Genomic DNA, 13,308 nt, shown 5'->3' with positions numbered 1-13,308 from the left:
AAATAAATATAAAGCAGATAAAATTGCAAAATAAACCATTTTAAAACATTTTTTCCTGATTTGAAAGCATAGGAACTTTTTAAATAGTAATGGCCTAAATTGACCCTTCTTCCTCTCCTTCTTCTTAGGTTCTTAGGAAGAAAGTATATCCAGAGTGTACTGTAGTTTAGCTTACAGATGTAATGACACATTTAGTTCTTTTGATGTGTGCCCATCACTTTTTTAACATTTTGTGGCCTTCTGGAATAAAAGGTGTTTGCGGTGAGCCTTGTGGTTTTCTTGCTCCAGTCCCGTTGTCTTTTCTTTACCCAAGGAGACCTGAATGTACACACACACGTCCTTCCCTATATTAAACACATACACAAAAGTGATTACTTCTATTTTTAATATTAATACATCATAGGTTTTTTTTTAGTTTCTTCCTTTCTATATTTGTAACTCTGTTTTCCATCAGTGAGTAATCTTTTCCTGAGGAGTCTTAAGAATGTACTCATTTCTTCTAATCTACTTTAAACACACAGAAGTTTCTGAATTTTTAAATCAAATGTCTTTTTCCTTTTTATTTAATTTATTAGGGTGACACTGGTTATCACAATGATACAGGTTTCAGGTGCACAATTCCACAACACTTCATGTATGTATGTATTCTGGACACTTGGACCACTTCCAAATCCTGACTATTATAAATAATACTACAATGAACATAAGGGTGCATATATTCTTTCAAATTAGTGTTTCAGGTTTCTGTCGATATATTCCCATAAGTGATATTGCTAAGTCATAAAGCAGTTCAATTTTTTATTTTTTGAAGTAACTCCATACTGTTTTTCACAGTGGCTACACAAATCTTCATTCCCCTCAACAGTCAGAAGCGTTCCCTTTTCTCCACAGTTTCACCAACGCTTTTTGTTTGTTGATGTATTGATGATAGTACATTTACACAATGGAATACTCCTCAGCCATAAAAAAGGAGGAACTCTTATCCTTTGTGACAGCATAAATAGATGTGGAAATCATTATGCCAAGTGAAATAAGCCAGTGAGAGAAATACAAATACCATATGATTTCACTCATACATGGAATCTGATGAACAAGAAAAATAGGTTCATAGAGAGCAGATTGACAGGTGTTGAGGTGGGGAGTTTGAGGTCCCAGTTGGGATGGAAGGATTGAGTAAAAAATAAAATAAAAGAGAAAAAATCTCATGGATATGGACGACAATGAGGTGATTGCTTGGGGGAAGTGTGTCGAGAAAGGTAGAGGAAGGTATAGAGGGGAAAACCTCTTAACTTCAGTGCACTTTTTTTACAGTTCTCTATTTCTGTAGAATGATTAAATATTGTTTTAATCATTTTATTAAATTTTGAGTTTTTATTCAGCAGTTTTATAAATTTGCATTTCCTCTTAGAATTTTTAAATAAATGAAAAATCTTCAGCCCTGGCTGCTGTAGCTCAGTGGATTGAGCACAGGCCTGAGAACCAGAGGATCGTGGTTTGATTCCCAGTCAGGGCACAGGCCTGGGTTGCAGGCAGGTTCCCTGCAGGCCAACTCCCAGCAGGGGACACACAAAAGGCAACCATACATTGATGTTTCTCTCCCTCTCCCCTTCCCCTCTAAAGGTAAATAAATAAATTTAAAAAAATAAAAATAAAATTATAAAAAAATGAAAAATCTTCAATCCCATTAAAACAACAAAAATCATCAGAAAAATAAAATGTGTATACTTTGTTTCATTGAAGTTATTAAAAAGCTGTTTAAAAAAATACTGTAAGCTAGAGTGATACTCTCTACCTCTCCTCAACATTTTTTCTGGCACAATGTCCATTATACACCTGAAATTTATAATATATGAGGAAAAGTAGGAGAATATAGTCCATTGTCAAGAATAAAATCAGTCATGCAAATTAGCCTAGACATGATTCAGGTGTTAAACTTATTTGCAAAGGGGATTAAGGCATCTGTGAAAAATAACTTAAAACAGTACCTCATATCTCTTTAAAAAAGAAAATAAAATTATCAAGAGACATTTGGAAAATTCAAGTCACTAAAAATAATCTACAGTGAAGCACAGAAAAAAAGAAAGCTTAAGATGAAAATGAACTGAGATTCAACAATCTTTGAGAAACTGTCAGCTATGGAACACACATATACATTTAGAGTTCTGAAAAGAGTTATAGAGTGCTTTGAGTGAAAAAAATTAGAAATCATGTGTAGATAATTTTCTAAAGCTGATCAAAAGGATCCATCCACCTATGCCCCAGACAGCTCAAAATATCATAAGCAGAGTAAATACTGCTACAAACCCACATCTATAGATATCAAAACTAAACTGCTAAAATTCTAAGATAAAGAGAAAAAGAAATAATTAAGGATACAAAACCTAGTCAATCAGGGCAACAAATATATGAAGAAAAACTGATTTTTTATTTGTAACAATTAAGTCTAGAGCATAATTGAATATTATTTTACTAGCCCCTAAGTGTGTGGGGGGGGAATCTCTCAATCTAAAATTTTTGTTAAGTGAAAATAACTTTTATAAGGTATTTTAAATCCAACTTAATGAGGACATTTTCAGTTAAATGAAAGTTGGGAGAATCTTTTGTCATCAGATCTAAACTATAAGATATAATGAATAAATATCTTTGGCTGTGACCTGATTAAAATCTACTTCTCCAGAAATGAATAAAGAACACTAGAAATGGTGAAGAATAAAATAAAATTTTCTTTTCACATATGTACTTCTTTTTTAAAAATATTCTTGGCTTAGCAGAGAGGTGAGCAGAATTGTAATGGTTCTTACAAATTTCTTAAAAATTACTGTTTTTATTGATAGAAATTATTAGCNATTATTTTACTAGTCCCTAAGTGGGGGGGGGGGGATCTCTCAATCTAAAATTTTTGTTAAGTAAAAATAACTTTTATAAGATATTTTTAGTTGAACTTAATGAGGACATTTTCAGTTAAATGAAAGTTGGGAGAATCTTTTGTCATCAGATCTAAACTATAAGATATAATGAATAAATATCTTTGGCCTGATTAAAATCTACTTCTCCAGAAATGAATAAAGAACACTAGAAATGGTGAAGAATAAAATAAAATTTTCTTTTCACATATGTACTTCTTTTTAAAAAATATTCTTGGCTTAGCAGAGAGGTGAGCAGAATTGTAATGGTTCTTACAAATTTCTTAAAAATTACTGTTTTTATTGATAGAAATTATTAGCTGAGAATAAATATTTTAAACACTAGATAGAGTCGGCACACTTTTATGCAGGAGTGGAATCTGGTGTGCTTCTTGTTTTTTGTGGATTATAAGCTTAAAATTATTTTTGCATTTTTAATCAATTAAAATTTTTAAAGAAAATGTGTGACAGAGATTATATGTATAACTCCCAATGACTAGAACACTTACTATCTGGCTTATTGAAGAAAAATAAATCTGGTCTCTACTCAAGAGAAACATACATCCACACAAGAAAAGTTGTAGATAAAATGTTAGTGATTGAAACAAAAGACAATGAAAAGACTAACACAAAAGAACACATAAAAATGAAATATATTGGTAGAACTTACCCCAAACATAATTTTTAAAATTCTCACTCGAGTATGTTTATTGATTTTAGAGAGAGAAGAACAAATTTTGATATGAGAGAAAAATATCCATCAGTTACCCCTCCCAAATACAGGTGTATTCCCTGACTAAGCACTGAACCCAGATATTTTCAATGTATAGGGCAATGCTCCAACCAAGTGAGCTACTGTAACCCAGGGCAACCTGAAAATAATCACATATATATATATATATATATATATATATATATATATCCTAAAACTGTATATATATAGTTCATATATTATGAACTATATAGTTCATTACATATTAATAAAATTTAATACCTAGATAAAATGGGTATATTCTTTTTTTTTTAAAGATTTTATTTATTTATTTATCATTAGAGGGGAAGGAGAGAGGGAGAGAAACATCAATGTATGGTTGCCTTTCGTGCGTCCCCTGCTGGGAGTTGGCCTGCAGGGAACCTGCCTGCAACCCAGGCATGTGCCCTGACTGGGAATCGAACCGCGATCCTCTTGTTCGCAGGCCCGAGCTCAATCCACTGAGCTACACCAGCCAGGGCAAAATGGGTATATTCTTGAAAAAATATGAAATGCAATGATTGATGGATGAATCAAAAATAGAGCACATAAATCATGTCCTATGTCTTATTTAATAATTAAAAGAGGATTGATCCCTGACTAGTTTGGCTTAGTTGGTTGAGCATTGTCCCACAAAGTGAAATATTGCCAGTTCGATTCCCAGTCAGGGCATTACTGGTTGGGGAGCATGCAAGAGCCAACCAAATATCAATCACTGATTGATATTTGTATTACACATCAATGTGTCTCTCCTTCTCTTTCTCCCTCCGCTTCCTCTCTCTAAAAATAAATAAAATCTTTAAGAAAAAAGAATACAGATTGATACGTCACTCTAATATGTGACTCTAATATGTCACTTTGGCTACTCCCAAAGTAGCCAAGCTGATATGTTTTTTTCAGGTAAGTTCCAGGCCATTTTAAAATAAAAATTAATTGTTTTCCAAGTTGTCATAAAAAATTAAAAAGAGTTGAAACTACCAATTTATTCTATGAGGTTTGTATCATCTTGACTGAAGAATTAGATAAAGAAATATAAGACAAGAAAATTATACTTATATATTTATCATACATATAAAAATAATATTTTGTTGGCATAAGAACCAGTGAATAAGCAAAAAAAATTCTCAGGCACAGATTAGTAAACATATAGTATTCAAATTCATGATATAGGTGACAGCATTAATTTACTGGGCCAATCAAATTATTTTGTAGATATTATGATGAAAAGTGGGTGAGTATGTAGAGAGAAATAAAACTGAATTCTTATGAAAAAGGATGTAAGAACTAAATGTGATGGGAAAATGGATCTAAAATGATAGAAAAAATGTAGGAGAATGTTCTATAATGAAAGTTTCAGCAGAATTTCCTAAATCAGTTTTAAAATTACAATCCATATGTAATATAGATTAATAGATAGATGATAGATACATAGATGACAGATAGATAAACAGAGAGATAGACTGCCCTGTGCTTCATTGTTGCTGAACTTCGCATTTGGATGCTTTATATTCATGGCCTAAATTGGGTCCTTTGGCTCTTTCAGGCTTGTTCTGAGCTCAGTCTCAGACTACTTTGCTGCCATGTTTACAAGTGATGTTTGTGAAGCCAAGCAAGAGGAGATCAAGATGGAAGGCATAGACCCCAATGCCCTGTGGGATCTTGTTCAATTTGCATATACAGGTACAGTAAAAGATGCTTGGCTCACACTGATGCCTTGAAAATTTTAGAATTGAGTGCAGAATTTAAAGCTGAAAGAAAAACAGAGATTGTATCTTTCATTTTTTCATTTTGGAAGACTAACAGAGAAAAGTCAGACTACTTTTACTTTTGTCACTGAAATTATAAATGTATATATGCGTACATATACCACATTCCTTCCACTTATATAAGCCGGAATTTAAACTGGCTTATAAAAGTGAATAGTAGATAGATGGGCTTGGAAAAGGAGCAGGAAAGTTATTAATTATCAAATGAGAATTTGTTTATATCCATATTTAGAGCATTAGAAAGGGAAATTAATGAAAATGTTCTTTCATTTTGGAAAAGAGGAGTTCAAATAACTCTTTTTGGTGCTGTTTTAATGCTAATACCTTCACAGAACATCTGATTATTTTCAGTGAATTTTTATTGTATGATTTTCCATTACCATTTGGTCCCTTGACACCCACTCCCCACTGCAATCTGCACGTTGTCCATCTCCATGAGTCCATTTTCCTTTTTAATGTGAACTTTATAAACTGAGTTGAAAAGGACATTAAAATACTTAGATTGTGAAAATGACTAGATTTTAAAGCAATTTGTTTCTGATCCTCTATATTAACATTTTCTATTGGTCTTTGCAACTTATTATAATTGGTGAATTCAAATAATTTTGCCAAGTTATCCAACTTTTTTTCATGTTGCTTAATGTGCTAGTATTAGCTCTATTTCTGGAAAATAAACTAATGAATAAACTATGCCTTTGCCCTTTAGAAGCTCATGGTACAAGTGGAGAAAAGAGATGAAAAAATAAATTATATATAACGTGAAATGTTAAGAGAGAGTTAGAAGACATAAAACCCACAGTTCAGAGCATTATCAGGGTTCATATTCATTTAAAATATTTTAGTCTCTTTCCAAGACTCATGAGATAGAAGGAGACATCATAATAAAATCTTGTGATAGTAGTGAAAGAAGGTAGTATGAGTGAATATTTTTTAGGTCTGAACTTTTGATTATTAAATGAAAAAAAGAGAGGGAGACTGGGGCCTGATTATCAAAGCATTAGTTCCCTAGTTCAAGGAGCTGCGTTTTTCAGTATTTCTGCTCCCAGGGATACAAGTGATGATATCTGAAGATCAGCCTCTAAAAGCAAAAGACATCGGAACTAATGAGAATCTATCTCCTTTGAGAGTTTGTTTGGCTTTTCACAGAGACCAGTTTGCTAATACCAATATAACAGCTTCTATGAAAAACTTCTATGAAAAGAGAAATGCACATGCTTTAGATGCTGAAATCAAGGCAGCAATGTTATGGAAAGACATAGACATTTTTCGGCCTCAGTCATTTTAAAATTATATTTTGTCAAGGCAAATATTGCCCTAAGTTAAACAGTAAGCAGGTCTTCACTGAAGGCTGTTGCATTTGGGAAGAGAGACCAGACTCAGTGTTTACTTTTGATGGTAAGTGAAATAAGTCAGACAGAAAAAGTTATGAACCATATGATTTCACTGATATGTAGGAAATAGAAACAAAAACAATATATGAGCAAACAATAAAAACAAACAAGCAAGAACTCATAAGCAGCAGGAACAGTTTGGTAGTTACCAGAAGGGCTGGGGTTAGTAAAGGCTAAAGAGGACCAAACATAGGGTGACAGAAGAAGATTCGACTTTGGGTGGTGAACAAAAAATGCTATATACAGATGATGTCGTACAGAATTGTCCAATTGAAACCTATGTTCAATTGAAAATATATTATTGTATTAACCAATGTCACCCCAATCAATTTAATTTAAAAATAAAGAATCGTAATTCTGCTGAAACAAAGGGTACAGGGGAGGATTTTAAAGTGCTCAGGTAGGAAAGAACACAGGACATCTGCGTTGGCTGATTGGCTGTACCTAAAGGAAAAGCGATCTTTCTCCTTTTGTGACAGAACGTTGTTTTACAACTTGAAACAAGGTGCCCACTCAAATTATGCTCCTAGCCTCTCACACAACTGACAGACTGGGTGTTCTCTCCCTGGGTGTCGGCGTTTCAAAGGCATGGCTTCCAGGTCCTTGAGAAAAACATTTCTGGATTGTAAAACTGCCAATTGCCTGTTAAAAGGATCTACATCTCACAAGAAGAGAGAAAGAATGAACAATTACAAGTTTTGTAAAGTAAATCTTCTAAGAAAAGAAAAAGAGATCAAAGCCCTAGCGGCAGGAAGATGCGTGTCTAAATTTTAGTCAAGTTGACGGGACATCAAGCCCATCTTGCCCCAATTTGCATACAGCCTGACACAGTAGTAAAAGATCAAGGCCTCACAGTCAGGAGACAGCACACGCAACCACATTATTGTTTCTTGGAAAGAAACAAATCCTGAATCTTACCTTAGGAATCCTTCTAGCAACAGAAAGGCATAAATTCAACACTTAGAGCCTCCATGGCCTGGCGGTCTTGCATTTTTCCTGTGAAAAACTAGGTCAAAAGACACTCATCATCCAGCAGCACAAAGTTGGAGGCTGTTTCAAACTCCCTGATGAATGTAATGACCCAGATTTGGCTCTGGTTTTTAAAGGGCAGATGGAATACAAAACTGCCTTTCAGTTGCAGCGACCACTTTAGCCTTTGCTCTGATATTTCTATTTTCCTGGTGATTGCGAAGTTCCCAATTGTGAGTTTATAGAAATGTGCTAGGTGAGGAAATAACTTACAAGCTAATATTGGGGGATGTGTAGGCATAACACACAATGTGTAGCTATCTTTTGCAATATGCAATATAACTGATTATAAAAATGGAAGAGATCAGGTGAGCAACAAAATAGAAAGGGAAGAATAAGTAAATGGGTCTACTTAGCCAGCTTGTTAGCTGGTCTCTAAGACAATATGTAGAAGACTGAAAACACATGCATCACAGAAAAAGGTAAAAATGAATGAGCAGTAAGATACTAAGGGGTCTACCATTTGGAAATATTTTCTTAAATTTTGAGGTTTGAGAGGTTTTCAAAAAACTAAGGGGTATCAGCTATGTCAAGAATTCATAGAATTACAACTATTACCTATAAATATAATTTGTTCAATAGAGACGAATAAAAGTGCTTCAAAGTTATTTCAAAGGAAAAATTTCTGTGAGATCTGCAAAGTTTGTAAGGTTTGAAAAATCATATGTAGCCAATTTATTTCATTAACTTAGAAAGTAATAAAAACAAAAATGGGGAAAGCAGGTTAGAATGAATTTTTGACTGCAATAAGCTTCAATATTTATAGATTTTAAGAATCTTTTATTTAAAAAGAAAGAAATAATTCTTTAAATCATTTCATTAAGGAAAACCTCATATATGGTAAGATATGGAAGACACCCTTCATAATTATCCACTTTTCTCCTACGCCAGCAAATTAGAATGAGATGAAAGGGAATCTGGGGCCTGGTAGATTTTCAATAAGAACTAAAACAAAATATCTGGAGATTTTGTTCCTGGTAATCAGGCAGAGTGACCTGGGTATTAAGGAGTGAGTGCAGTCAGTGGTGGTAGTAGGTGAAAGGGAATGGAATACTTTGTAAAGAAACAAGTTACAGAAATAAAAGTGTTAACACTAGAAATACGTAGATGGGACAAGGAAAACCATCGGGTTGACAAAATTAAAGAAAACATTCTCTGAAGCAGGAAAGGTAAATATGCAACTATTACAATAACGATTTCCACAGTATAAAATTAGCTACTTTCCTTTAAAAAGGCTCCATACAAGATGACCATTTTTTTAGACAATGGAGTAGAAGCTCGGGGATGGAAAGGAGAGGGGGGTTTACACTGATGTTAGAAACAATGATTATTTTCTCTAAGTTCTTAATTGGCTATTTAAGAAATGTCAGCACTTCTTCTTTTAACACTTTCCATTGAGATTTTTCATAGTTTTTGCTAGGAAATCTGAGTGTGATGGGAGCCATTCATAAAGAGCAAAGGCCCACTTAAGCAACAGGATGCGTTTATAAAACACAGTAAGTCCTCGCCTAACATTGTTGTTGGTTCTGTGGCTGTAACTGAAAGGACAAATAATGAAACCAATGTTAGCATAGGCCAATTGATATAAACAAGAGGTCATTTCCTAGGACATCTCATCAGAACTCTTTAAAAAATTTTGTTATTGAACATCTGCTCTGGTGTCCTTTTACAACGATCACTTTACATTTAAAATTTGAATTCTTAGTTGTAATCCAAAGAATATGTAATTATAGATTGTATATCAGTTTTTTTAAATCAATCCATAATTCAGTTAAAAATGTTTGATCACTTTTAGCATAAAGAGGGTCACACTAGGAACAAGAACATAAAGTAAAAGTTAAGTTAGATAAACACAAATTAGAATGACATTGGCCTTTAAACAACTCAACAGTAAATAAAATTATTAGAGCAAGACATAGCAAATGTGTCCTGTTTTCCAAAGCAATAAGATCTATGTATTACTATCCATTGGATGACATTCTCAGTTGTATAGTTTTAAATGAACTTAACAGCTTTTAAAAATTTTTTCCTACATGTTACAGAGCTTCTATTCTGTAATTTTATTTAGTTAGAAAAGAAACAGCCCTGGCTGGTGTGGCTCAGTGGATTGAGCTCGGGCCTGCGAACCAGAGATGGAAGTTCGATTCCCAGTCAGGGCACATGCCTTGGTTGCAGGCCAGTTCCTGGCAGGGGACACACCATACATTGTGTGTCCCCGGCAGAGGCAACCATACACTGATACTTCTCTCCCTCTCTCCTTCCCTTCCCCTCTAAAGATAAATAAATAAAATCTTTAAAAAAAAAGAAAAGAAACAAATCCCGCACATTATTATTTGTTTTAACTGCTCTGATTTGGAAAAATGAAGTCCATGCTCTTCTGGAATTATTTTACAGAGCATTTCAGAAGCATTGAAACAGAGAAGAAAAGGAAAAAATATGTTTACAGTTTCTCATCATTTTATTTTCAAATTACTTAGAAATTATAATTGTATAGCACTTCAGAATTCCATCATGAACATCATAAATTTTACAGATACACATTTTTTAAAAAATATTTTTGAGCATTGACAAAAATCATCATGGTCTTATTTGAAATAATAAGATGGGTGGAAAATTATTTTTCCAGGGTGTAAGACACTTTGGAGTTTGTAAGTCAGCCCACTCAATGAGAAAAAGTAACTGGACAAGGAATAATAGTAAGATGTTGAATCTATTACTGTAATAAAATGTCGGAACACAAATTGAATGGTATTTTCACTTCCCAATCAATGCCCTTTTGGATTGGATTGGCCAAAAAGTCCATTTACTTTTTTCCATAAAATAAAAGACACATTTTTTTCATTTTTACCAATAGCTTTAATGATTTGGATATCTTGAGTATACTGCCTATCTCCCTTATGGTATAACATCGATTGTTCTCAATTAATGTTTTAATTTGATGGCTGTCAACTTCAACTGGTCTGTAGGCCATGCAGCATCTTCCGGGGAGACATCTCCAGCACAAAACTTCGCAAACCACTTTTTTGACACATTTGATCAGTCACAGCACTTCCTCCATACACTGCACAAAAACCAGGGGTTTTTTTTCATTTTAGTTGTACTTCTATCTTTATTTTTTTCTTATTTATTCTACTACAGTTGTTCCACTTTTCCCACTTTGCTCTCCTCCACCCAGCCCTCCCTCCCACAGTCAGTTCTCATCCCATTGTCCATGTTCATGGGTCAGTCATAAGTGTTCTTTGACTAGTCCCTTCCCCTTCTTTCCATTGTTACCTTTCACCCCCTCCCCTCTGGTGGCTCTCAGTCTATTGCAGGTTTCCTTGTCTCTGGTTCTGTTTTGCTCATTAGTTTGTGTTGTTCAATAGATTCTTCTTATAAGTGAGATCATGTAAAATTTATCTTACACCAACTGTAGCAAAAGGTAGGAATTCCTTCTTTCTCTCTTCTGCATAGTATTCCATGGTGTAAATGTACCACTAGTTTTAGTCCATTCTTCTACTGGGCACTTAGGCTGTTTCCAACACTTAGCTGTAGTAAATAGCAGTGACATGAACATAAGGGTGCACAGGTTCTTTGAATTGGTGTTTTGGGCTTGTTAGGGTATAGTCCTACCAATGGAATCACTGAGTAAAAAGGCAGTTCTATTTTTAAGTTTTTGAGGAAATTACACACTGTTTTCCACAGTGCCTGCAGCAGTCTGCACGCACTGATGGTGGTGATCCCCACCAACAGTGCATTAGGGTTCCCTTTTCTCCACGTCCTCACCAGCACTTGTTGTTTGTTGATTTATTGATGAAAACCATTCTGACGGGTGCTGAAATGATGCACGTTTTATTTATGTTTAACATCTTCAATATTAAAATGGCTACACAAAAATTCACCAATTTTGATTTTTCCTTAAAAATGCACACTGATATGGCAGTTGTCACAATACAATCTAGCAAAATTGTTCCAAATGAAAAGATAACTAAGCTCAACTAGAGCCATCTTATGGGAAAAAGCAAACTTTTTCCAAACCAATATAATATGTGTTATGACAGAGTTCTTTGAAGTGGCTTATTTTGAGGACTATCCTTCCTACATATCAGTGAGATCATATGGTTCACAACTTTTTCTGTCTGACTTATTTCACTTCCCATGAAAAGTAAACACTGAGTCTGGTCTCTCTTCCCAAATGCAACAGCCTTCAGTGAAGACCTGCTTACTGTTTAACTTAGGGCAATATTTGCCTTGACAAAATATAATTTTAAAATGACTGAGGCCGAAAAATGTCTATGTCTTTCCATAACATTGCTGCCTTGATTTCAGCATCTAAAGCATGTGCATTTCTCTTTTCATAGAAGTTTTTCATAGAAGCTGTTATATTGGTATTAGCAAACTCGTCTCTGCGAAAAGCCAAACTCTCAAAGGAGATAGATTCTCACTAGTTCCGATGTCTTTTGCTTTTAGAGGCTGATCTTCAGATACCATCACTTGTATCCCTGGGAGCAGAAATACTGAAAAACGCAGCTCCTTGAACTAGGGAACTAATGCTTTGATAATCAGGCCCCAGTCTCCCTCTCTTTTTTTCATTTAATAATCAAAAGTTCAGACCTAAAAAATATTCACTCATACTACCTTCTTTCACTACTATCACAAGATTTTATTATGATATCTCCTTCTATCTCATGAGTCTTGGAAAGAGACTAAAATATTTTAAATGAATATGAACCCTGATAATGCTCTGAACTGTGGGTTTTATGTCTTCTAACTCTCTCTTAACATTTCACATTATATATAATTTATTTTTTCATCTCTTTTCTCCACTTGTACCATGAGCTTCTAAAGGGCAAAGGCATAGTTTATTCATTAGTTTATTTTCCAAAAATAGAGCTAATACTAGCACATTAAGCAACATGAAAAAAAGTTGGATAACTTAGCAAAATTATTTGAATTCACCAATTATAATAAGGTGCAAAGACCAATAGAAAATATTGAGGACTATCCTGTCCTCAAAATAGTTGGAGTAGCTTAAATGACTCCCCAGTTGCTGTACAGTGGATCACTACCAACTAGGTTCATGCTTCTTCACAAACAGATGCTACTTGCCTCAGGTAGCAATGGTGCCTGACAATTCAAGCACATTAATGGCTAATAATCCTTGGCCCATGTATGTTTTAAATGCCTCTCAAGGTTTACTACCTGCCTACCACATGCCATGCCCTATGATGGCTCTCGAAGACAATATGCTGATTATACATATTCTCTGTCTTTAAAGCACCTCCCAATTTGGGGTTTAAAATAGCTATCCATTGTTTCTTTTGGGGGGGAGGTATAAACGTACTTTTGATGTATACAGCCTAGTATTTTCTCACTAGAGAATGGTGTAAAACAAGTTTAAAAGTCTACATTATTGATCTTCTGTCTATATATATTTCAGCTCTAACCTAAAATTGATGATTGCTTTGTGAAAATGAAAGATGACATTT

At 34.2% G+C, this 13,308-nt stretch overlaps 1 protein-coding gene across 1 annotated transcript in view; it reads left to right on the top strand.

Moving 5' to 3' along the window:
* KLHL1 (kelch like family member 1) overlaps positions 1-13,308 on the top strand; it is a 342,020-nt gene that overhangs the window by 140,088 nt on the left and 188,624 nt on the right. Inside the window, exon 3 of the mRNA XM_037038628.1 lies at positions 5,198-5,334. Coding sequence (XP_036894523.1) covers positions 5,198-5,334 — 137 coding nt within the window. The remainder of the gene's footprint in view (positions 1-5,197; positions 5,335-13,308) is intronic.

The sequence above is a fragment of the Sturnira hondurensis genome, unplaced genomic scaffold (genome assembly GCF_014824575.4).
Source record: "Sturnira hondurensis isolate 20B ecotype Veracruz unplaced genomic scaffold, ASM1482457v3 Scaffold0024758, whole genome shotgun sequence".
In the NCBI taxonomy this organism is placed as follows: domain Eukaryota; kingdom Metazoa; phylum Chordata; class Mammalia; order Chiroptera; family Phyllostomidae; genus Sturnira; species Sturnira hondurensis.
This window is presented reverse-complemented; position numbering and strand designations above follow the sequence as displayed.